At 42.9% G+C, this 26,880-nt stretch overlaps 1 protein-coding gene across 2 annotated transcripts in view; it reads right to left on the bottom strand.

Moving 5' to 3' along the window:
- The window catches only part of LOC106611642 (phospholipid-transporting ATPase ABCA1), a 47,216-nt gene extending 25,218 nt beyond the window's left edge, over positions 1 to 21,998 (bottom strand). The window contains exons 1-6 of one of the 2 annotated variants that reach the window (XM_014212064.3): positions 21,838 to 21,990; positions 20,114 to 20,287; positions 19,880 to 19,997; positions 18,681 to 18,774; positions 14,383 to 14,524; positions 14,037 to 14,155 (exon numbers count right to left, since the gene is read on the bottom strand). In XM_014212064.3, coding sequence (XP_014067539.1) covers positions 14,037 to 14,155; positions 14,383 to 14,524; positions 18,681 to 18,774; positions 19,880 to 19,945 — 421 coding nt within the window. In that variant the 5' untranslated portion in view covers positions 19,946 to 19,997; positions 20,114 to 20,287; positions 21,838 to 21,990. Of the gene's footprint in view, positions 1 to 14,036; positions 14,156 to 14,382; positions 14,525 to 18,680; positions 18,775 to 19,879; positions 19,998 to 20,113; positions 20,288 to 21,837 lie in introns of both variants that reach the window. The other variant, XM_014212065.3, reaches the window with a different exon arrangement.
- Positions 21,999 to 26,880: the final 4,882 nt, after the last annotated feature.

Genomic DNA, 26,880 nt, shown 5'->3' with positions numbered 1-26,880 from the left:
TATTAGCTTTCAACCTCATTCAAACTTTTGTTTTGCCCAATTGTCATGGAGCTGCATGTGATTGGTTGCTAGTTACTCAGGTGACCAACCCTACAAAACGATTGCCGGATTATTTGGATAAGCTTTCTTTTTGTATTTTAAAGTTCAAATTACCGGACAGTAAGTTATACCTCCTCAGACCACACACACACACACACACATCTAAACAAACAACTACGCTGTGGCTCCAGCGGCACAAACAAAAGCGGGTGAATACTTTCCCCCTTCCCCATAAAGGTAGCTTCATGAATCGCTTTTCAGAGGCTGGAGAGGAGTTTCTCTATGCAAATACTGACAACAACATAGGCTAGGACAATTCTGTACATGTCCAAGGCAAAACGGCAAACCCTGAAGTAGAATAGCAATACACACATTTGCTGCCTGGTAACATCTGATTGCTGTTGATAATTTCAATGAGGTGCCTTTAACTTTTAATTCATTTAGCAGACGCTCTTATCCAGAACTACTTAAAATTAGTGCATTCAACTAGGTGAGACAACAACACATCACAATCGTATCAAGTACATTTTCCCTCAACAATGACATCCCTCAACAACATCAACCCCAAACACCTTGCTGTAGCCCATTGCCAGATTACAACCATTTCCATAATTCATTGTGTGTGAAGTGAAATAATCAAGCGTTGACAAAGACCTGTGGAGAATGAGGTGACACATCCACAGAAGGCTGCCGAGAGGAGGACGGCTCATAATAACGTCTGAAACGGAGCGAATGGCGTCAAACACCTGGAAACCATGTGTTTGATGTATTTGATACCATTCAACTTATTCTGCTCCAGCCATTACCACGAGCCCATCCTCCCCAGTTAAGGTGACACCAACCTCCTGTGCACACATCACACTTTCAACCACAGTGACGACATTCACACAAAAAAAACGTCTGCAAATCGTCTGCTAACTCAAATCAAAGTTCATTTGTCATGTGGACAGGATACAACAGGTGTAAACAGTACAGTGAAATGCTTATTTGCAAGCTCGTCCTTAACTTTAAAAAATATATATATATTTCACCTTTATTTAACCAGGTAGGCCCAGTTGAGAACAAGTTCTCATTTACAACTGCGACCTGGCCAAGATAAAGCAAAGCAGTGCGGCAAAAACAACAACACAGAGTTACACATAAACAGACATACAGTCAAAAACACAATAGAAAAATCTATGTACAGTGTGTGCAAATGTAGAAGAGTAGGGAGGTAAGGCAATAAATAGGCCATAGAGGCAAAATAATAACAATTTAGCATTAACACTGGAGTGATAGATGTGCAGATGATGATGTGCAAGTAGAGATACTAGGGTGCAAAGACCAAGAGGATAAATAACAATATGGGGATTAGGTAGTTGGGTGTGCCATTTACAGATTGGCTGTGTAAAGGTACAGTGATCGGTAAGCTGCTCTGACAGCTGATGCTTAAAGTTAGAGAGGGAGATATAAGACTCCAGCTTCAGTGATTTTTGCAATTCGTTCCAGTTATTGGCAGCAGAGAACTGGAAGGAAAGGCGGCCAAAGGAAGTGTTGGCTTTGGGGATGACCAGTGAAATATACCTGCTGGAGCGCATGCTACGGGTGTTGCTACGGTGACCAGTGAGCTGAGATAAGACAGGGCTTTACCAAGCAAAGACTTATAGATGACCTGGAGCCAGTGGTTTTGGCGACGAATATGTAGTGAGGGCCAGCCAACGAGAGCATACAGGTCGCAGTGGTGGGTAGTATATGGGGCTTTGGTGACAAAACGGATGGCACTGTGATAGACTACTTTCAGTTTGCTGAGTAGAGTGTTGGAGGCTATTTTGTAAATGACATCTCCGAAGTCAAGGATCGGTAGGATAGTCAGTTTTACGAGGGTATGTTTGGCAGCATGAGTGAAGGAGGCTTTGTTGCGAAATAAGAAGCCAATTTTTGATTTAATTTTGGATTGGAGATGCTTAATGTGAGTCTGGAAGGAGAGTTTACAGTCTAACCAGACACCTAGGTATTTGTAGTTGTCCATATATTCAGAACCGTCTAGAGTAGTCAGAACCGTCTAGAGTAGTGATGCTAGTCGGGCGGGTGCGGGCAGCAATCGGTTGAAGAGCATGCACTTCATTTTACTAGCATTTAAATGCAGTATTCAATATTAAAAGGTAAGAAAAACAGAAAATCCAGAATATAATCTTAAAAAGAGCACAGATTCAATACTAGGTCAGATAAAATAAAAACACACGAGAACACCTGGTGTTTACGAGCAAAATTACATATAAAAGACGGTTCTGAATAAAAGTTGAAAATACGTATTTTCCAGACGTTGAAATAAAAAAAAATTCTAACTTTCTACGGCTGTACATCAATTCAAATCAAATCAAATGTATTTATATAGCCCTTCTTACATCAGCTGATATCTCAAAGTGCTGTAGAGAAACCCAGCCTAAAACCCCAAACATCAAGCAATGCAGGTGTAGAAGCACGGTGGCTAGGAATAACTCTCTAGAAAGACCAAAACCTATGAAGAAACCTAGAGGAACCAGGCTATGAGGGGTGGCCAGTCCTCTTCTGGCTGTGCCGGGTGGAGATTATAACAGTAATCACTTGTATCTAGACTTGTATCTACATGTCAAATAAGAAAGAATTATATCACATTCAAACATTTTTATTCCAATTAAAAGAAAATGGAGCCAATTCAATATTACAGAGTGGAACTGTCACAGTATCCACAGAAGGTGGCGCCCCTCCTCGGTTGGGCGGCGCTCGGCGGTCGTCGTCGCCCGGCGGTCGTCGTCACCGGCCTACTAGCTGCCACCGATCTATGTTTCTGTGTCTTTTGGTTTTGTCTGTCTGATCCGCACCTGTTTCTTGTCTGTCATTAGTTAGGTTATTTAGTGTGTCTTTTTAGTTCAGGATTTCGTGCGGGATTGTTTTATGTCAACTCTGGACAGTTGTGAGTGAGTGCTGCGCTCGTTGTTATATATATTTACCGGGCTGCGCCCCGTGCGTCTTTTGTTTTGGGAACGTGTTTTCCCTAGTTGAATTTATGTGCGCCCTTTACCTTTCGGCTTTTTGTGTTGTTCCCGGATTTTCTATTAAAACCCACTATTACTCCGGACCTCTGTCTCCTGCACCTGACTCTGCCTCTCTACTGATCCTGGTAATCGTGACAGGAACACTTATTTTTGCCATCACACATTAGCCTTTTCAAAAGCTTAAAACTTGCATTGATTATGTTTAAAGTTACAACCAACAGAACTCTTAACACAAAGTTTTTCTTGCTTTGACTGTGATATGTGGTTGTTATCTAACCTTAGCTGAATGCATTGACTGTAAGTAGCTCTGGATAAGAGCGTCTGCTAAATTACTAAATGTAAATGTTAAAATGAACACTTGCAAAGCATGCTGGGTATTATTCTAATCAGCTCCACCCCAAACAAGACCAAATTTGGTCGGACTGGACTAAATCTGAACCAATCATAGACGTCTATGTGTAACAGTATAGCTTCCGTCCCTCTCCTCGCCCCAACCTGGGCTTGAACCAGGGACACTGCACACATCAACAACTGACACCCACGAAGCATCGTTACCCATCGCGCCACAAAAGCCACGGCCCTTGCAGAGCAAGGGGAACAACTACTTAAGGTCTCAGAGCGAGTGACGTCACCCGATTGAAACGCTATTAGCGCGCACCACCGCTAACTAACTAGCCATTTCACATCGGTTTCATATGTTTCACAGTACATAGAGCACAGAAGAGTGCAATAGAGTGCTATGCCGTACAGTAAAGTACTTTAGTAGAGTAAAGTACAGTAAAGTACAATATAGAACATTATACTGTACTCTACTATGCTGTGCTCCACTATACTGTAATCTAGTGTACTATACTCAAATTTTCTTTACTATACTTAACTGTTCTATGCTGTCCAAAATTGGATCTGAACCAATCATAGATGTCTATGTTTGGGCCACATCAAAGCCGGTCCGGACCAAATCTGAACCAATCATAGACACCTTTTTTTGGGCCAAATCAAGTCCGGTGTGAACCAGACCAAAACTGAACCAAATATAGACGTCCATGATGGGTTCAGATTTGGTCTGGATGGACATTGAAATCAAGGCCAGGGTGGACGAACCAAATGCCAACGTCTTTTCAACATCTGTGCTCACAGGGTCAGTACCATATCAATGTGTAGGGATACTGCCCCCCCCCCCCCCCTCCTCCTTGGCTCCTTCCCTCAACTCCTGGGCCCTTTCAAAGAACAAACGCTGGAAGTGGGTTCTGATGGCAGTGGGGGGTCGGGGGAACAAAAGGCCAGGAGGTGGCAGATTCCTGAAACATTAACCCCCCTCCCTGGCTAGATGGACGTTTGAAGACAGACGAGGTGAGGGGGTGGGGGTCAAATAAGGGCTCTGAAAATCTGGGGCCTTTTCAAAAGCTGACAGACTTGTTTAACTGTCTAAAACATGCGCACCTGTAAATCATTAGAAACAAATGTCAAAAGGAGTTACAAATTAGCAAAAACAATATGCAACAAACCATGAACATGCTTTAGAATTTTGCGATAGGTCAATTGAATCAATGTTCCTCCACTGGTCACAGTCCACCCCCATCCCCCCATGACACCTTTCAGTTAATCTACTCTGACAAATCCTTCAGTCTATTGTATTGGGACATTCACAGGCTTTAGTGAATTCCTGTTGAATGCCTGTGAAAAGCCTCTCTGGAGGTAAGCCATTGTAGCCAAGGGCTTGGTTTTTACAGGACTGTCTAACAAAACATTGGTGGCCCTAGGTCTAGTTCATGATCCTTACGGCGTCCGCATGCTTCCCAGCCGAAACAGTTCAGAAGAGTTCATGCATATATTATGATGACATTTTGCGATGTTTTCGTTCGTTTTTGGACTTCGGTGAGGATTTTTTCAGCTGCTCGGGCACATGACACTTTTCTAGAGGCAAGCCAGTGTTCGGAGCCAAAGTCTACACCCCTTCTTCGTCTGTGATTGGTCAACAGTAGGGATTCTTAAATAATGTCTTTGTTGTCATTCAACAAGAGATGACTCGTTTTCATGCACATTTTTTTGCGGGACTAAGATCTCCTCTGCAAAAATGTCAAAATTAATGACCAATTTCTTTAATTATTTTAGATGAAATTCTGACAATTTTGAGAATTGGTTACAAAATGGACAAACAGTACTATTGCCACTTTTTTCTTGTTTTTCAAGCGAAGGTCTTTTAAAGGAGTATGAGAGCACACTTGTTCAGTTCGCCTAGCCGAGTGAGGCGCCAGCCAAACTGAAGTATGCTGACACCTTTATTGTTAAATGTGAGATCAATCAATCTAGATATTACAACATATCATGTTAAAATCCATCTGTAAAATGTGTGCCCTGCCGAACACCAAAAAGATGATCCTTCCTGAAATATATTGGATCCAAAACTAGAAAATCAAATCACATTTTATTTGTCACATGCTTCGTAAACAACAAGTGTGGACCAACAGTGAAATGCTTACTTACGGGCCCTTCCCAACAATGCAGAGAGAAAGAAAATAGAGAAATAATTGAAAAGTAAAACATGTGCAGGGGTACGAGGTAATTGAGATAGATATGTACATATAAATAGAAATAAAGTGACAGATGGTAAACGGGAAGAGGCGTTGTCGTGCCCTCTTCAAGACTGTGTTGGTGTGTTTGGACCATGATAAATCCTTAGTGATGTGGACACAGAAGAACTTAAAGCTCTCGACCCGCTCCACTCCAGCCCTGTCGATGTGAATGGGGGCATTCTCGGCCCTCCTGTTCCTGTAGTCCACATCTTCCTGACGTTGAGGGAGAGGTTGTTGTCCTGGCAGTGTCTCTGACCTCCCTATAGGCTGCCTCGTCGTCGTCAGTGATCAGGCCTACCACCGCCGTGTTATTGGCAAACATAATGATGGTGTTGGAGTCGTGTGTGGCCACGCAGTCATGGGTGAACAGGGAGTACAGGGGGGGACTAAGCATGCCCCCGTATTGAGGGTCAGCATGGCGGATGTGTTGTTACCTACCCTTACCACCTGGTTAGGAAGTCCAGGATCCAGTTGCAGATCCTGGACTTACAGCTCGTTGAGTGCAGTCTTAATGCCAGCATCAGTTTGTGCTGTTAAATAGACAGCTACGAAAAATATTGATGAAAATTGTATGGTTTACAGCTTATCATGAGGTATTCTAAGTCAGGTGAGCAGAACCTCGAGACTTCCTTAATACTAGAGATTGCGCTCCAGCTGTTATTAACAAAGAGACATATCACCACCCTTGAGCTTATCCAACGCTGCCGAGGCATAGAAAACACAGCTAAAATATTATCCATGTTTCCGAGAAAGATAGGATATTAAAGTTCTTCAGGTCCCGTTGATAGGATAGTCTCGAATGGAGTTTGTTCTCCAGTGATTGTACATTTGCCAATAGAATTTAAAGTAGAGGCGGTTTATTTACTCGCTTCCGTAGTTTCATCTGGGTTCCCGCACGTCGGCAACTGTACCACTTTCTCTTCCGAGTATTGGGGATCAGGGCCTGATCCGGGGTGTGCAGTACGTCCTGCACCGCTGACTCATTCAAGAAGAAATCTTCATCCAAATCGGGGTTAGTGGTCGCTGTTCTGATGTCCAGAAGCTCTTTTCAGTCATAGGAAATTATGGCGGAAACATTTTGTACAAGAAAAGTTAAGATCAGCGCAAAGAAACACACAAAATAGCCCGTAAAATGGCCCCTATACATTCTAGCGCCATTCTCGTAACACAATTGTAAAAGTCAGTGTAAGATTATGCAAACCCACAAAAACATTGATTTGAGTAATTGAGTTGGAGCTAAAAAAATTCTGGGAACTTTCAATAAATTCCCTGGTTTCCCGAAATCCCGGTTGGAAGATTCCTAGAATCAGGAGAGAATAAGATGGAAATCTGGAATCCTCCATCCAGGATTTCTGGAAAACCGGGGAATTTATTTAACGTTCCCGGACTTTTTGAACCCTAGTTGGAGACAATCTTATCTACTCTTTTAGATAGATGGCTCCGCTATAAATACATTTTACAGTGCCAAGTTGTATCTACTAAGACGTGGGTCCACAATGGGTCCAAAAAGTAATACGTCTCTGCCAAAAACCAAAGATATTCAGATAAAAGAAACAAACATGACAAGGAAGAATATCAGATTATTTTGGTCCATGTGAAAGCTTCGAGGGCTTTTAAGGGAAGAGCACTGTGCAGTCAAAGCTCTGTTCACAAACTCAATGACTCCCAGTATAATCAAAAGAGCTTGAACTCTGCATGAGGGAAGCACACAATACCTGGCAGAACCTTTCAAAGAGTTCATTATGGTCAAGCAGAAGACTTGCTGACATTAAAGTTATTGTGGAATTTGCTATTATTGTGGTCCTTCAGATCTCTGATAACCTATTCAACTATCCTCCGTTCTAACATCTTTATCCCAGATGGAAAATAAATGTTTACTGTAAAAAATACTAAATAGATTCTAATAATATTACCCATGCTTACCCATTCTTTGATTATATTAGGAAAATGTGGCAGGTTTTCAGAAAGGATTGATTAACGGATATCATCCGAGTATCTTGATCAGACCTGTTGTCACGACTTCCGTCGGATGAGGAGCGCGCAAGATTTCACTTTGGACTTCCGGACCCTGGCCGCAAGTGCGGGATGGAACAACAGAGCCCTGATCGATCACTACCGGTGCAGTCTGCGTGAGGACGTCCGTCGGGAGTTGGCCTGCCGAGACACCACCCTCACGTTGGACCAGCTGGTGGACCTGTCCATCCGGCTGGACAACCTGCTGGCCACCCGCGGACGTCCGGATCGGGGCCCGTCAGTTCCATCCCCCAGCACCTCCGATCCAACGCCCATGGAGCTAGGAGGTGCTGCATTTAGGGTGACCGGAGGAGGGGTGATTCCCTGCACCATCTGTGGCCGCAGAGGGCACACTATTGGTCGCTGCTGGGGGGGTTCCTCAGGGAGTCGAGGCAGCAGGCAGGGCACTATCGTGTCACCCCAGGTGAGTCGGCACGAGGCTCACCCAGAGCCCCCTGTTGCTCACATGTATGTGTTTATTACATTTCCTGAGTTTTCCCCGCATTCCCAGCATAAGGCGCTCGTAGATTCAGGCGCAGCTGGGAATTTTATTGACCGTTCATTTGCCCATAGTTTAGGGATCCCCCTTGTTCCTGTGGATATGCCCTTCCCTGTGCACGCCCTAGATAGTCGACCATTAGGGTCAGGGCTGATTAGGAAGGCCACCGCTCCACTAGACATGGTTACGCAGGAGGGTCACAAGGAGAGAATCAGTCTCTTCCTTATTGATTCTCCTGCGTTTCCCGTGGTGCTGGGCCTACCCTGGTTGGCCTGTCATGACCCCACTATTTCGTGGCAACAGAGGGCTCTCAAGGGGTGGTCACGAAAGTGCTCAGGGAGGTGTGTAGTGGTTTCCATTGGTGCGACTACGGTGGAAAGTCCAGACCAGGTCTCCACCGTGCACATCCCCTCAGAATATGCCAATTTGGCTCTCGCCTTCTGTAAGAAGAGGGCGACTAAATTACCACCCCATCGACGGGGGGATTGTGCGATAAATCTCCTGGTAGACGCAGCACTTCCCAGGAGTCACGTGTATCCTCTGTCACAGGAGGAGACGGCGGCTATGGAAACATATGTCTCCAAATCCCTGGGGCAGGGATACATTCGGCCCTCCACTTCACCTGTCTCCTCAAGTTTCTTTTTTGTGAAGAAGAAGGATGGGGGTCTGCGCCCGTGTATTACTATCGAGGTATCAATCAGATCACTGTGAGGTACAGTTACCCGCTGCCTCTCATCGCCAGTGCGATCGAGTCAATGCAGGGTTTGACAACTACTACCGGAGGTTTATCCTGGGTTTTGGTCAGGTAGTGGCTCCCATTACCTCACTGCTGAAGGGGGGATCGGTGCGGCTGCAGTGGTCGGCTGAGGCAGACAGGGCTTTTGGTCACCTGAAGGCTCTGTTGACCGCGGCTCCCGTGCTGGCTCCTCCGGATCCCTCTTTGAAGTTCATAGTGGAGGTGGACGCGTCCGAGGCTGGGAAAGGAGCCGTGCTCTCTCAGCGCTCGGGCACGCCACCAAAGCTCCGCACCTGTGCTTTCTTTTTGAAGAAGCTCAGCCTGAAACTATGATGTGGGGGACCGGGAGCTGTTGGCTGTTGTCAAGGCTCTGAAGACGTGGAGACATTGGCTTGAGGGGGCTAAACACCCTTTTCTCATCTGGACTGACCACCGCAATCTGGAATACATCCGGGCGGCGAGGAGACTGAACCCTCGCCAGGCAAGGTGGGCCATGTTCTTTACCCGTTTTGTTTTCACTCTGTCCTACGGACCAGGTTCCCAGAACACTAAGGCAGACGCACTGTCCCGGATGTATGACACAGAAGTGCGGTCCATGGATCACACTACCATACTTCCGGCCTCTTGCCTGGTGGCACCGGTGGTGTGGGAGCTGGACGCGGACATCGAGCAGGCGTTACGCACAGAGCCCACCCTGCCCCCAGTGTCCAGCTGGGCGCCTGTACGTTCCGTTTGATCTATTGGGCCCACACGTCACCTTCCTCTGGTCACCCTGGCATTGGTCGGACGGTGCGTTGCCTTAGTGGGAAGTACTGGTGGTCCACCTTGGCCAAGGACGTGAGGGTTTATGTTTCCTCCTGCTTGGTGTGCGCCCAGTGCAAGGCTCCCAGGCACTTGCCCAGAGGGAAGTTACAATCCCTACCCGTTCCACAACGGCCGTGGTCGCACCTGTCGGTGGACTTCCTGACGGATCTTCCTCCCTCACAGGGCAACACCACGATCCTGATCGTTGTGGATCGGTTTTCTCAGTCCTACTGTCTCCTCCCTTTGCCCGGTCTCCATACGGCCCTACAGACTGCGGAGGCCCTGTTCACTCACGTCTTCTGGCACTACAGGGTGCCTGAGGACATAGTTTCTGATTGGGGTCCCCAGTTCACGTCTGGAGAGCGTTCATGGAATGTCTGGGGGTCTCAGTCAGCCTCACCTCATGTTTTCACCCCGAGAGTAACGGTAGGTGGAGAGAGTAAACCAGGATGTGGGTAGGTTTCTGCTGTCATATTGCCAGGACCGGCCGGGGGAGTGGGCAGCGTTCATCCCCTGGGCAGAGATGGCCCAAAACTCACTCTGCCACTCCTCCACTAACCTTTCTCCCTTCTAGTGCGTACTGGGGTATCAGCTGGTTCTGGCACCTTGGCATCAGAGCCAGATCGAAGCTCCTGCGGTGGACGAATGGTTTAAGCACTCGGAAGAGACCTGGGACGCCGCCCATGTGCACCTGCAACGGGCCATGAGGCGGCAGAAGGCGAGCGCCGACCGCCACCGCAGTGAGGCCGGGTCTGGCTCTCGACCCAAAACCTGCCCCTCCGCCTGCCCTGCCGGAAGCTGGGTCCGCGGTTTGTGGGGCCATTCAAAGTCCTGAGGAGACTGAACGAGGTATGCTACAGGTTACAGCTTCCCCCAGATTACCGTATTAATCCCTCATTCCATGTCTCTCTCCTCAGGCCAGTGGTGGCTGGTCCACTCCAGGAGTCTGAGGTGCGGGAGGTTCCTCCTCCCCCTCTGGACATCGAGGGGGCCCCGGCGTATGCTGATCGAGCCATCCTGGACTTGAGGCGTCGGGCGAGGGGCCTTCAGTACCTCGTGGAGTGAGAGGGGTACAGTCCGGAGGAGAGATGCTGGGTACCAGTGGAGGACGTCTTGGACCCTTCGTTGCTGCGGGAGTTCCACCGTCTCCATCCGGATCGCCCTGCGCCTCGTCCAACGGGTCGTCTCCGAGGTCGGTGTCGGCGTCAAGGGGGGGGGGGGGGGGGGGGTACTGTCCGCCGAAGTCGGTCCCTCTCCTTGTTCGTTCGTCGGTCGACGTCACCGGCCTTCTAGCCATCGCCAATCCACTTTTCATTTTCCATTTATTTTGTCTTTGTCTTACACACCTGGTTTCAATTCCCCAATTACTTGTTCATTATTTAACCCTCTGTTCCCCCATGTTTGTTTGTGAGTAATTGTTTATTGTATTGCAGTTCGTATTTGTGGCCTTGTATTTATACAACGTGTATTGTGATATTATTGAGTAAAATTGCTTTCATTACTCATATCTGCTGTCCTGTGCCTGACTCATCTCACCAGCTATACACAGACGCTTTACACCTGTGACTGTACTAAAGGGCATATCGTCAGTGCACTGTGACCTCAGGAGCCAGAATGACCGAAATTAACCACCACTGGTGTTTTTTATTTATTTTGATAACATTTCTAAAAACCTGTTTTTGCTTTGTCATTACGGGGTATTATTTTAGAACAAGGCTGGAACGTAACAAACTGTGGAAAAAGTGATGGGGTCTGAATACTTTTCGAATGCACTGTGAACTCAGGAGCCAGAATGAACGTAATCAACCACCACTGGTGAAGAGATATTACGTCATCCCTGTTCATACTTATATATGGAGGAGTAATAAACCGAGTCGTGATTAAAATACCTCCCACGGTCCCATTAAACTCTATTTGCTTCACCTACAAGACAGGTTTATCAATATCATGCTTAGACTAGTAAATAGGTCGGAGACTGAACCAGGAATTGATTAGCAATATCTAATAAATGAATGGAAGTATGTTAAAACAGTTGGCCACTAGTCATTAGAGAGAGACCTAGCACATCTTTCACCTCTATTGCCATGAGCAAAGGCTCAAATCGGATTTCACATCTGTTTGGCTCATTTGAATGTTTTAGCTGTTTGAGGCACCTACACTTATGCCTAATTACACCTCAGGAGAGATTTTTCTACCATCAGCCAAAGTGAATATTTCATATACCACGGACACAGCAAATACATCATGCATTACAGTAGTACTGTATTTGCCTTGAGATTGAAGTCTCGTCTGTATGTTGTTCTACTCCCGTGAAAGGCTTATCCTTTTATAAAGTCCATTACCCAAGCTAATGTAATATAAGGTCACATGGCTAAGAAGGCACAGTCCTATTGAGTATCTCACAGTCTTTACAGGAATCTCACACTACTTACCCCGCATACAGCAAGTAAGGGAGTAGGGAAAATCTGTCCTATCATGAATGACATATGAGAATACCTTCAAGCCATGTGCCCAAAAATCAGCCCACCCCATGGCCTGCCACAACCTGCCAGTGGGGAGAGGCTCTGCCGGCTTTCATCCACCCACGGCCTCTCATATCACGCCACCACTGCCACTCTAAACACAAACTCATCTAAACGCTCATAACGGAATGTAATTATAGAAGAAATCTGAGTGTGAAATTGAAGTGGCATAATCTATCCATCCACAGTTATTCACAGGCACAGGAGGATCACCCAGAAGACAGGTTGGAGCAGGACAAAAGGGGATGGGAGTCCCGCTGTGAGTCAGCACAGTGTAAGGGAATTAGTGTTAACCCTATTTTTTTCTGCCAGAAGTGGGCATAACTCTCGGGGGCCAGATCAATGGGGCGGAAAGTTCAGGGCACGGCAAACAGAAATGCACTACGTAGACCTGGAATGACTCTTGATTCAGCTTCAGCGAAACTACTGTCTATTCTAAGCAGTGAGTTTCTGAACGTTCCCCTCAAATGAATTGGCCCCTGGTGTTTCTTGTGAATGTAGTAGTGTGTGTAGTCTCTAATAAGTTGGTTTCATTGACCTCTGAACTATTGCATTGACACATGGCTTATATAGAGTCTCACAGTGGAGGTGTCATAATACCCATTAAACCTAGCGGTCAAACAGGGAAATGGTTACAATCATTTTCCACCATTCATTTTTCCCATAGGGGATTTTAGAAACACTTAAAATAAGGGCTATGTTTCTTGTCGCCTTATCCTGGCGTGACGTTTTGATAACCATGTAAATCTCACTCAGACATGGTGACTTTAATCAATATATTAGGCTGTATTTACTCTCCGATTTGAAAATGCTAATTAGCATCAAAGTAGACATCATCCGAAACTACAAATCCCTGCAAGCTCCTGCTTGTCATCTTCTTTGCTAACAAGCATTGTGTCAATTCTGTGTTCACAGAATTGTCCATTTAAAGAAATCTAGCCAATTTATGAATTACCTAATTGAACAAAAATATAAACGCAACATGTAAAGTGTTGGTCCCATTTTTCTTGAGCTGAAATAAAAAAATCCTTACAATTTTCCATTTGCACACAATAAGCTTATTTCTCGCAGATTTTGTGCACAAATTTGTCTACATCCCTATTAGTGAGCATTTCTCCTTTGCTAAAATAATCCATCCACCTGACAGGTGTGGCATATCAAGAAGCTGATTAAACAGCATGATCATTACACAGGTGCACCTTGTGCTCGGGACAATAAAACCCCACTCTAAAATGTGCCGTTTTGGCACACAACACAATGCCACAGATGTTTTGAGGGAGTGTGCAATTGGCGTGCTGACTGCAGGAATGTCCAACAGAGCTGTTGCCAGAGAATTGAATGTTAATTTCTCTACCATAAGCTGCCTCCAAAGTTGTTTTAGAGAATTTGGCAGTATATCCAACCGGCCTCACAACCGCAGACCACGTGTAGCCACGCCAGTCCAGGACCTACACATCTGGTTTCTTCACCTGCGGGATCGTCTCAGGAGGGGGATCCTCAGGAGTATTTCTGTCCGTAATAAAGCCCTTTCTGGGGAAAAACTCATGCTGATTGGCTGGGTCTGGCTTCCCAGTGGGTGGACCTGGCTCCCAAGTGGGTTGGCCTACCCAGTCATGTGAAATCCATAGATTAAGGCCTAATACATCTATTTCAACTGACTGATTTCCTTCTATGAACTGTAACTCTGTAAAATCTTTGAAATTGTTGCATTTATATTTTTGTTCAGTATATGTTTAGCTAACATTAGAAAATTAATGGTGGAGAAACGATTGGAACCATTTCCCTGTTTTATGGGTATTAACTCATACTGTGGCACTCTATGGTGGTGCGTCTTACCTTTGGTGTTGGCCTGTAGGGTCTTCAGGGCCTGGATAAGGTCTTTAAAGCCGTCCAGATTCCGGTCATTCTGACTGTACAGCAGGATTTTCTTGGCATCCGAGAACAAACGAGAGATTCTACAGACATCCACAGTGAAACAGATTAACAGAGAATACAATTGAATTGGTTCAAATCAAGTTATAAATAGGATATTTTCAAGAAACATTTAAGATACCATTTTCTTTATTTGGATGTTATTAATCTAATGAAACGAGCCATGTACAAAATAAAGTGTATTAATATTTTCATATCTTATTAAAGGGAAACCATCCGATTTAGAGCTGCAGCTTGGGGTGGGACTCACATGGACTCATTGAAGTTGCCCACGACCCCAGGGGACTCTCCAGGAGTGGGGTTGCGGAAGCAGGGGTTGTTGGCGTTGCAGATGATGCCTTGGATCCACGGCAGGGTGCCTGCCGAGGGCATGGCCTTGTTGGGGAAATGACCTGACGGAGACACAGGTAGGGATACTATCAGTAACGTCACTGTCAGTTATGTAGTGGTGAAAAAAGTAATGCTACTTATTTTTTTCAATGCAAAAGGTGGGTAAACTGTTGGGCAAAACATTTTACTCTACTACACCACTGGTCAATGTACAGTATATTCATAAGACACACAGAGAGAGGACGCGGGAGAGCAGAGGAAGAGATCCAGGAAGAAAGAGTCAACTTGGTATATGTTGAAATGTAATAATGTTTACACCACATTCAACTGCATCTATGAATGTAAAATAAGACTTTCAAAGTATTCAATTCCAGGTTTATATTCAGTCTATTCACCCACTATCAACAGAGAGTGGACAGGAGAGAACACAGGGTAATCCAGCCACATTTGAACTGATACTGAGACACTTAAAAGGCTTCTACATCAACCTGCTGGATCTACTTAGAGTGGTCTTTGAACATCACGTACAGAGCTCCAAAATTTTTGTCTAGGCAAAATGCAGGTACACCTAGATGAGCACAGATAGTTGATGTGTGTTCTCAGATTGCCTTATCGGGCCAGCAGCGGATGAGCTAGCATCAGCTAACCACGTCTTGTCCCATCCTAAGTGTTTCACTCAGCAGCTACAGACCTTATTGACGTGAGGGAGTGATTGCCTAAGTAAAATGTACGACCTTTGCCCCCCAAGGTGCCGTCTCTCCCTCCCCGAGAGGCAAGCAGTTATTTGTGTGATGGGTCAAAAAAGCTACGTGTGTTATCAGTAAACCTTAAGACTGCCAACTGTCCCACTGCAAAGGAAAGCAGAGATAAGAGATAACCCCAAGTTGCTAGGTGCTTAGCAGATTCAGGGTGGCTATCTTGCATAGTGATCGTCAACAGCCTACACAGTTTTATGAGTTAATTAACTAGTGGGTGATAAATCTGAATCCTAAATGGCATTTAGCTGGGCAGTTTTCAAACTATCACCACATTCAACATAAACGATTTTAAATATTCAAAAAGAGCATTGCGTATTTGGTGACTTATCGCTCTGTCATGTTAGTTTTTTTTAAATCCTTTTATTTTTTTGTGGTTTACATCCTTACCCAAAAGCAATAGGTTAGCCAGGCCCTGTGCAAGGAAGAACATGTCTTTCCTATCTGGTGTTTGAGCAGTTAGAACATACACAGACCCACGTGATGTATGATTCAAAGAAAGTATGCCTCTGCCTTGTGCCGAACCAAGACTTTAGGTGGAATTGAAAGCAATTTATCAGCTAATGCTTCTATTTTCTGGCAGATGGAAAAAGCACAGGCTTCCGGGAATGAAAGAAATTGGATATTCTGTTGTAGACAAAGATTTCTCAGGAGATGTGTTCATCCCATTGATAATAGTTATTAGTGGCTGTATAAATGCTTTGTCCTCCACAACTATATCCTAAAGCACGTTTGTAGACTCTACACAAAGTAGGATCAATATGTCCACCAGTTTGACTTTGTTAAACACATAGCTGTAACACTTTATTTTGTGTCTCATAATGAATGCAGAGTATCGAGTCCCATACTAATAAAAATAAGCTTCTTTAGCATAGGGGAGGTAGCTGGCAAATTTATTGATCCTGTTCTGTGAAGTCCCCCCCAGAGATATAATTAACGGTAACCCAAGGTTTCTCTAGCATATCAGAACGTCTACTGGTTATCTCATTCTGGTGAAAAGATGCTTGGTTCAGCCAGTGCATGTCCATTACGTACATTTTCCCCATACTCGTGCCAAATAGTCTACCTAGGCCTTGCGACCTTCATCAGCTTTCACATATAGAAAGCTGATCATGAGAATAGAGCGACAATAAAGGTGTCAAACTCTGAACCCCCCCCTAAAACCACAAATATGTCCACCGCCATCATGAGCCACCTCACGAATAAACTGTCAAATAAAATAGAAAATGTTAAACATATCTGTACCGTTTTGACTGATCAAATAGGCCCATTTGTCTTAAACAAATGATCAAATAGCCCCCCACCACTCTTTTGCATTCAGAACAGCCTCAATTCATCGGGGCATGGACTCGACAAGGTGTCGGATGCTGGCCCATGTTGACTCCAATGCTTCCCACAGTTGTGTCAAGTTGGCTGGATGTCCTTTGGGTGGTGGACCATTGTTGATACACACAGGAAACCGTTGAGCATGAAAAACACAGCGCTTGGCACCTACTACTTTACCCCATTCAAAGGCACTTAAATCTTTTGTCTTGCCCTCCCCTTCATCTACATTGATTGAAGTGGATTTAACAAGTAACATCAATAAGGGATCATAGCTTTCACCTGGTCAGTCTATGTCATGGAAAGAGCAGGTGTTCATAATGTTTTGTACTCACAGTGTGTTTAAATATATATACACCGGGCTACTGCAGAGGCTGTCGTTTTGTGTACTTTTTCATAACGACAACTACAAGTTTGATGTCGGACGACAGTAGAATGTTCATGATGTCGCTACAACAATTGTCTATAGAAATGTTACTAGGCTGACAGTAAACCAGCCTTTAGGCTATATTGCCAATTAGTGCCCGTCATACAGTGTATGTGTTCCCCTGAATCAACAACTACCCTAAGTATGAATTACTACAAGGTTCCGGAAACAAACATTTTCCCCTAGTGTCACTAGTCCCTCTAGCTTTTACAGTTGTTGGCACTAGTCCATGATTTGATGATTTGGTCGGACCCAAATCACGAGTAATCATCTTATTAAGTCCTTCGTTGTGCTTTATTAAGAAGTAGACTACTGAGGTATTCAAGAGATAAGTTGTTTCATCCAACAAGTCCAAGCAGGAAGGCATGACTCAAGATATTTTAGATGTGCAACCTAATCCAGTGATTGACATGAATTTTGGGTTGACAATTAGATGTAATGTCCTAAAACAAACTTTGCAGCTTTAGGCTACTACCCATGAGACCTATAGGCCTATGACCTCGCAATGTCCGGGGAGCATTTACAGCACATGCCGCTCCATATCTCAAAGCCATATCAAATATCTTGGTTGTAAAATAATTGCTATTAAGCGGAATATTGAGAGTTGAGAAATAATTAGTGTACCTTCAGAAAGCTGAGACCCTCCTCTCTTTGACAGGGACAAAGGGATGAAGCTTTAAAGGTGTGAATTCCCCGCAATTTCATTTTTAAACATTATACAATCAGAACACATTTTTTCTCTCAAGAGCACAGGGGGAGAGGAGAGTGGTTCGCTTATCACAGCAGCATACCCTAGCGAAACAGGCACAAGGGCAGGGTAGACACTTTCATTACAGGAATCATGAGGATAATGCACTTTACTGTTTGACCTAATTATGGTTTGAGCCACACAAAAAATAGGAACGTTTTGAGTGAGAATGTGCTCTTCTATATCTATAGGCACACTTTCCGTTTTTTACGATCATTGATCTTGGCTGATGACGGAGTCAGAGCAGGTCTCTTTGCTGATGCCGTTTGACTTTGAATGTAAGTTTGCGTGACCTCAGCGCAGAAACTCGGGCTGGTCCATCTTGGTAGGGGGGCCGGCCGTTGCCCACTGATCAGCCAAAAGCTCATTATAGATAAATATAAAAGAGAAATTGCGCAAAAATCTTTAAAAACAATCTTAGCAGGCCCACATAATTTTTCACAGGCTGGCGGCACGCCATCCATGTCACCTTCTATTTTTGTGTTTGTAACAAAAAAATTGTTCAACCCATCTGGCATTTTCTAAGAGGCCATTCCGCCCCTGGTTGTATGCCCAGTAGGCAGAAATCATATAAGGCTTTAGATAAAAACCCAGTCATAAAATATCCACACCAGATAAAGGCCCCACCATAAAAATCAACACGGTTAGGCTGCTGTTGGTATGTGAAAAATTATGTATTTCCTTTTTTCGCCTGAGTGTGTTTACTCGAGTGGCCAGCATAAATGCCTGCACATGGCATTGTGGAATGTCAGTGCATGATATTGCTAGCTTGTATACTGTAGCATCTTTGGCCTGTACAGTGTACAGTGTACAATTATTAAAAGGCAACAGAGTTCATCCCCAGATTTCAAATCCAAATGTCTCTGTGGCCAAAACAGCAGGAGGCGTTAACCAACCAGTTGAGTGTCTTGTGAAGAAGTGTGTGCTTAAACAATGAAAAGGACAGGGAGGTGAATCATACTTACACTCATGTTGTTCGTACGGAGGGTAGTTCAGTCTCACTGATATCAAAATGAAGAAGATCAACAGGGGCCATACTATCTCAATCAGCAGTTGGAGCTAGAGAGAAAACACAAACAAGAGAAGAAAGCCAGTCAGCATTTTCATTAAGGAGCATGGCCTATGGAAACCATTACTCCTCCCCCTCCTCCCCTCTTTATTAACGTAGGCCTAGCTTGTCTGCTAATAGTCTGGAGCTCTTAAAAGCTGGCATTCAAATTGGCTCCCTCACTACAACATATAATATGTCTGCATCAACGCCATACGCAGGCAGGATGTAGCTCTCTTAAGATGGCTTTTATTTGTAACTCATTCATAATAGATGCAAAGCTATCAATGCAACCAACCCTGACTTCAAAATAGCCAATGCTACACATCCACATCCAGCAACAGTGAAGTCAACTCTGTTTAAGGGTTATCAGGTGTATGCTGATTGAATTAGGAGACAGAGAGAGATGCTACTCCAGCACATGTAAAGCCATCTAGAGGCAGGATTCTAAGACATGTGGAAAGACTAGTACAGACAAGCTGTAGTAGCAATTAAAGCTAACGATGCTAAGTTAAAGCGCTGTCCCTGTGGCAGGGTTGGGGAGTTGTGAATTACATTTTTTTTTTTTACCTTTATCTATACAGGTTTTTCTCACTGAGATAAAATCACTTTTTCGAGAGAAACCTGGTCCGACAGCAGCAGGGGGAACAAAGTTTCAGACAAAACAACTTACATACACTAACACAACATGAACAAAACTATAGACACACATACAGTACAACCATCACATATTACGTACAGAAACATACATGCAACGTAACTGGTCATTTAACTTCATTTTGCAGTAAAATGTGTGAAGTAAGCAATCATTTCCTTTCTTATTCGGCATCAGACCAGCCTTAAGACAAACGCATGCTTCCCATCCAAAACAGTTCGGAACTGTAGACCCGGTATATTCTTCTTAATACATGACAATAATACAGTAATAATACAGTCATTCCAACATGTTTTGAATATACTGTAAACATTATAACAAGAAGAACATAATTATACATTCTATTTCACTAACTTATTCATTTAAGTTTCCAATCAAACAAAGCCACAGGAAAAAAGTCCCAATTCCTTACCAAGGACTTCTACACTTTACACAATCTGATATAAAGATGGACTGCTTACCGTTTGCCTTCTTCTGTAGGTAAAGTTCTTCCACAACAGCAAGCCCAGCTGAGTTGAGATGGACATCTCTACTCTGGACCTCTTACGTGCAAGCTTCCCTTGGCTCTAGCTCTCTCAACTGAAATGACACACAGGCAGTGGTGACGTGTGGTAAAAAGACACCAGCAAGTCCAGCCAGCCAGCACACAGCTCAAAGGTACAAGGTCAAGGGTCACTTATCTATCTGGAGCTTACTAGATCACATCTCTCCAATATGTCCTCCTCATATGGGAACTTCTTCTACAACGTGTTCCCAGGCAGACTGAGGAGGGGTGGCGGGGACGTTCATACATGCACATATTTACAGGCTTTTAGTGCTTCCGTCAGTGCACCAAGTCCACTGTGTGGTTCTTTGATCACTGATGGTCCCTAAAAAGCACAGGATTGTTTTTTGAATGTGATTTAAATAGTCATTTAGCATATGCACTTGGGGCACTACATTTGAAGTTTTTTAACGAGATCCCAATTTAAAAAAATGTTAAGTCCATGATTTAATCATCATTTCACCAACAGATTTAATTATGTGATGTCTTTGATAAAAAAATCACAAAGGTTTTGGGGCTATCACTATCCTGGGTTCGAATGCTCTACCAACATGCATGACAAGGTTATAGATGCTTTGTGAAGCCTCAATTTAATATGATTTATAAAGCTTTTATTAAGCGGTGCTTATTATAAAGCACAGGTTTATGTCATATTTTACATAGTGGGTTATGTCACATTTGACATTGGTGGTTATGTCACACAGTTATGAACCCTTTATAGACTCATTTATGTGACTCATTTATGTGGTGCTTATGAAGGCTTTATGAAGACTTTATGAAGTTATTCTTGTTAGGCCTACGACTTATCTCTTAATGTATCATAATAACTGTATGTTATCATGTACCGGGCACATGCAAAAATCTGACAAGTTCAAGCTTTAATGGTGGTACTTGCATGAGATACCGTTAACAAAATATATATCAAAACAACCCTCCTCTTTGCATTAGTGTGTCCTAGCTTAAAGTCCATTCATTGTCTCATAAAAAAAATGACCGAAAACAGTTATTATTCTTTATATCTAGGTAACGTTAGCGTAATCATTTCATGAACCCAATAAATGGGAAATGGGTATAAGTGGATGAGTAGGCTACAATCAGCGCCTCTAGCAGTCTTTCAACGAACAGTCGGTGTAGTTTAATTATCTCCCTGTATTTTGTCCTCACACAATAGCCAGGTGGACTGCGCAGGTAATATGACAATATAAATTACAACAAAATAAATTCTCACAAATTATGAACGGACGTATTAAATACCATGTTATTTTGCGGGGCTTCACATGATGTGTAGCCTACAACAGCCCATAATGTACATTGAAACAAAGTAACTAAAACTTGTTTCTAACTTGATTATTACCGTGTTTGGTGGCGATATGTTGCTTCGTAACGTGCGCAGAGATAACTCAACAAAGAATGTCATAAAATATGGGATAGTGTTTAATAGGCCTACTTTTGTCTAACACTATGTATGGGGTTACTGAGAATATTCGTGACTTGCGGTGTTCTCAGGTTTCCTTTCAGAGAAAAATGTAATATTTTTTTATAACTAAAATAAACCTGCATAAGATTCAATGTAGCCTATCATCAGGTATTTTTCACATAATGAGTAAATCAATTTTACATGACAATAAAAAACGTGGTTGCAAATGTGCCCGAGGACTAGGATACAGTAGCCTTGTTCATGTTTTCTAATGAAGTAGCCTACAATAAAAAGCTACGACAAACACCTTTTTGCTATAAAACAAAGTCTATAATTGATGCTGACAATAAAAATATCCGAAGTTTCATATTTTTCTTTAGTAGATTGTTCTACCATTGAAATAAGAGAAAAAAAACTAATTAGAGACAATGAATGAGTGGAAAATGGAAATAGCCTACCTTTTTCCAAAGGCACGAAATCAGACCCCTTTCAGGAATTAATTGTGGTTCCTCCCAAGCTAAATAACAGTCCTTCTCTACTTTTTTGATGTTTCTGTCTCGGCTTGTTATCCAGGGATTTGTGATCTGTACACAGAGGAGGAGAAGCGTTTGAATCTAGACCAGCTTTTATATGGAGAGAACCTTCGCTACATCCGCTTGCAGAGCTGATGTTATACCCTCGGTCATGGATATGTTCTGTGATTAAACCCCCCTCTAGTGGAACACGTGTAGACTCAAAACAGCTCTTGAAGTGCCTACTCGCACTCCCCGACCTCCTAAAACATCTGGAACTGATGATCACAATTAGGAGAATCAAAATAAATACCATAGGCCATAAATAACATAGGCTGTACATGTATTGAACGTAGTAGGCTCCATAGTAAAAAAAAAGAATCCACACAGAATGTAAAATGAACAATCACAACTTTGAATCCATGTTTACATTAAACCTCAAACATTAGAGTCAACACATAATATGGTTGTGTTTGACTTTCATGAGATCAAACTATTAATTAAATATTTCTCCTGATTTCTTCCAATCATTTCCAGGTTGCATGTACTTGTAGCAATAGGCCAATGATTAATCATATCGATCACTTCAGAAACAACAATCAGTTCAGCTGAGGGGGTGTGTTCTTTGTAAAAGACTGAAAACAGATTCCCAAAGGCGAAAACACCCAGTACAGTGTCATTGAAAGGACAGATTAGAAGAGACAACCAGACCTGTGTTCAAATACATGTGTATTTGAGTATTTGTTATTGAAATACTTTATTTTCTGTGTATTTGAGTATTTTCAAATACACAGCCGAAAACAAATACTTTTATTTAAGTATTTGAATAGTTATTTGCAAAAAAAAGCTGACCAAATTGTATTTGAAAGCATGGCAATACATGAGTTAAAATATTTTAGTATTTTCTACATTTTCAAATAAAGATTATCTGAATGCTTGATTTGAAATGTATTGAAAAGTAGTTGAAATTCCTGAAATAGTATTTGAACCCAGGTCTGGTGAAAACAGTCATTTGCTCTCCAAAAATTGCATAACCTCTCACCTCTAAATTGGATTAGTTAAAATAAATATTTTAATAGATGGAAATCATTAGGCCCATGAAATAGTAAAATAATTGCATTATAGGTAATGCAGAGAGTCATTATTTAACTTACCAATATTCATCATTCAATATGTGTGAAATGCTTGATAATGTATGTCATATCAACAGAGAAGTATATTTTCTGTGTGATTTAAATATTGACTGGCTCTCATCAAGCTGCCCACTCTAGAAAACAACGTCAAACTGTAACCAGTGCCTGCAACCTGGTTCAGGTTGTCAGTCAACCTTCCAGGGTATTTACAAACAGCACAGGAATGAAATCATCAACATGTATTGATCACATCTTTACTAATGCTGCAGAAATTTGCTTTAGGGCTTTATATATACATTTGATTGATTTGATTGATTGATTGTTAAATCCCCTTGGGTGAAAAATTGTATGGTTGAGAGGAATGAGACAAAAGGTATGGCAAATAAGTCTGGCAGCACAACTGATTGGCAAACTACTGCCAATTAAGAAATCATGTAACTAATAACATTTTGGGGGAAAAAGCCAACTCGGCTCATTCATCACAAAACCCACTGATATTGCCAACTACTTCAATGACTTTTTCATTGGCAAGATAAGAAAACTTAGGGATGCCATGCCAGAAACAAATGCTGACACTACACATCCAAGTATATCTGACCAAATTATGAAAGACAAGAATTATACTTTTGAATTCTGTAAAGTCAGCGTGGAAGAGGTAAACAAATTATTGTTGTCTATCAACAATGACAAGCCACCGGGGTCTGACAATCTGGATGGAAAATTACTGAGGATAATAGCGGACCATATTGCCACACCTATTTGCCACATGTTCAATTTAAGCCTACTAGAAAGTGTGTGCCCTCAGGCCTGGAGAGAAGCAAAAGTCATTCCGCTACCTGAGAATAGTAAAGGCAACTTTACTGGCTCAAATAGCTGACCAATTAGCCTGTTACCAACCCTTAGTAAACTTCTGGAAAAGATTGTGTTTGACCAGATACAATGCTATTTTACAGTAAACAAATTGACAACAGACTTTCAGCACGCTTATAGGGAAGGACACTCAACAAGCACAGCACTTATACAAATGACTAATGATTGACTGAGAAACATTGATGATAAAATGATTGTGGGGGCTGTCTTGTTTGACTTCAGTGCAGCTTTTGACATTATCGATCATAGTCTGTTACTGTAAAAACGTATGTTTTATGGCTTTACACCCCCTGCTATAATGTGGATAAAGAGTTACTTGTCTAACAGAACACAGAGCGTGTTCTTTAATGGAAGCCTCTAAAACATAATCCAGGTAGAATCAGGAATTCCCTAGGGTAGCTGTTTGGGCCCCTTGCTTTTTTCAATCTTTACTAACGCCACTGGCTTTGAGTGTCACTGGCTTTGAGTAAGGCCAGTGTGTCTATGTATGCGGATGACTCAACACTATACACGTCAGCTACAACAGCGACCGAAATGACTGCAACACTCAACAAAGAGCTGCAGTTAGTTTCGGAATGGATAGCATGGAATAAGTTAGTCCTAAATATTTCCAAAACTAAAAGCATTGTATTTGGGACAAATCGTTCACTAAACCCTAAACCTCAACTACGTCTCGTAATGAATAATGTGGAAATTGAGCAAGTTGAGGTGACTAAACTGCTTGGAGTAACCCTGGATTGTAAACTGTCATGGTCAAAACATATTGATACAAAAGTAGCTAAAATGGGGAGAAGTCTATCCATAATAAAGTGTTACTGTACCTTCTTAACAGCACTATCAACAAGGCAGGTCCTACAGGCCCTGGTTTTGTCACACCTTGACTACTGTTCAGCAGGGTGGTCAGGTGCCACGAAGAGGGACTTGGGAAAATTGCAGTTGGCTCAGAACGGGGCAGCACGGCTGGCCCTTAAAAGTACACAGAGAGCTAACATTATGACATGCATGTCAATTTCTCATGGCTCAAAGTGGAAGAGAGATTGACTTCATCATTACTTGTTTTTGTAAGAGGTGTTGACAAGTTGAATATACCGAGCTGTCTGTTTAAAATTCTAGCACACAGCTCAGACACCCATGCGTACCCCACAAGACATGCCACCAGAGGTCCCTTCACAGTCCCCAAGTCCAGAACAGACTATGGGAGGCACACAGTACTACATAGAGCCATGACTACATGGAACTCTATTCCATATCAGGTAACTGATGTAAGCAGTAGAATCAGATTTAAAAAGCAGGTAAAAATACACCTTTAGGGACAACGGGGACTGTGAAGAGACACACACAAAGGTACAGACACATGCATACGCACACATTGTGATATTGGTGTATGGTGGTATTGAACATTTTGTGTTGTGGACATGTGGTGGTGTAGGGATGTTATATGATGTACTGTTTTATCTTCAGCTCATTCAGAACAAACATAGTTCACTGTTTTATCTGTTGTTTTATATGTAATGTGGGTGCTTTGATGTGTTTGGGCCCCAGGAAGAGTCAGCAGCTAATGGGGATCCCTAATAAATACAAATACAAATACCATGCATAAAAGAGGAAACAGAATTGGATTATGACCTTTCCACTCTGCCAATCTGAATGGGAAACTCAGCTGGTTCAGAGGTCAACTAGGCCTACTCAAAGCTCAATAACTTATCAACACAGTAGCCAGGCTTCTGATCAGATAGAGCATATTCTCAGCAGACCACCTCCAACACTCTAATCAGAAAGGGACAGTTCAAAGTTTGCCAGCCATTTACATACCTCAAAAGTGGGCTAAAGCCAAGTTGATGTCATCCCATTATAGGCATCAGGAGAAATCTGCAGTGCATGCCTCACTCCCTTAATTAATGTGAAAGATGGGAAGAATGTATTAGTAATATTTGCAGAAGCCTAGTACTGTGAAACAAATAACAGTACAGAAAATGTAATGTTATTAAGCACCAACATTTGGAGTACACTGATCTGTGACTGGTGACTCAATTCTTTCCAACTTACATTGCAGTAAATTAAAGGTCCAATGCAGCCATTTTTATCTCAATATCAAATAATTTATGGGTAACAATTAAGTACCTTACTGTGATTGTTTTAATTGTAAATGGTCTAAAAGAAACAAAAGTAGCTTCTTAGCAAAGAGCAACTGTCTGGGAGTGGTCTGAGTGGGGAGGGGAAAACGGAAAACTAGCTGTTATTGGCTGAGAGGTTTGGAACTCTCTTTCTTATTGGTCTTTAAACTATTTTACCGCAGGCAGGCCAAAACTCCATCCCACCAAAACAGGCAGAAATTTCACCACTGAATCTTTGACCAGCCTATCCATTTTACCTTTTGTTGCTGGGATTGGGTAACCCTACTGCTTTGCTGACTCCTCCAACTTTCAATGTTTTTCACAAAGTGTGACTGCTCTCTAGTGGTGGAAACCAAAATGGAAAGAAATTAAACCACTTCATCACTCTGTACTGTACACAGAGAAATCATCTACAAAATGATAACTCATCAAATGTTGCTCATTAATCGATTTAAATGATGTAAATTTCATTAAAACAAACACAGAGAACACTTCATCTGTTAAGAAATGTTTTGTCTACATTGTAGCCATATAGTTGATGATTAAAACATGAAAGGGTAATCGAAAAGGACAAGGAAAACAAAGCACTCACTTGTTATGAGGACACACACCTCTACACTCCCTACATTTGAGAAAGGGGTGCCACAGGCTGATAATGCACACTCACTCATTACAGCCTTACAAATAAAAACACCACGTGCACGCACGCTCGCGCACGCTCGCACACACACACACTACTCACTCTCTCCCTGGTACAACAGAAAACAATGGAACAAAGGCCCCTTTTTTTGGCCCTCAGACTGCCATCTCCCTGCCATTGCTGTACACAGCCTAGAAGATGGAACAGAGAAGACCAACAAGCGGGTCTCAGC

This window comes from Salmo salar, chromosome 09, assembly GCF_965601325.2.
Source record: "Salmo salar chromosome 09, fSalSal1, whole genome shotgun sequence".
Classification (NCBI taxonomy): Eukaryota; Metazoa; Chordata; class Actinopteri; order Salmoniformes; family Salmonidae; genus Salmo; species Salmo salar.
Note: the sequence above shows the minus strand (reverse complement) of the source record. Positions and strands in the feature narration are given on the sequence as shown.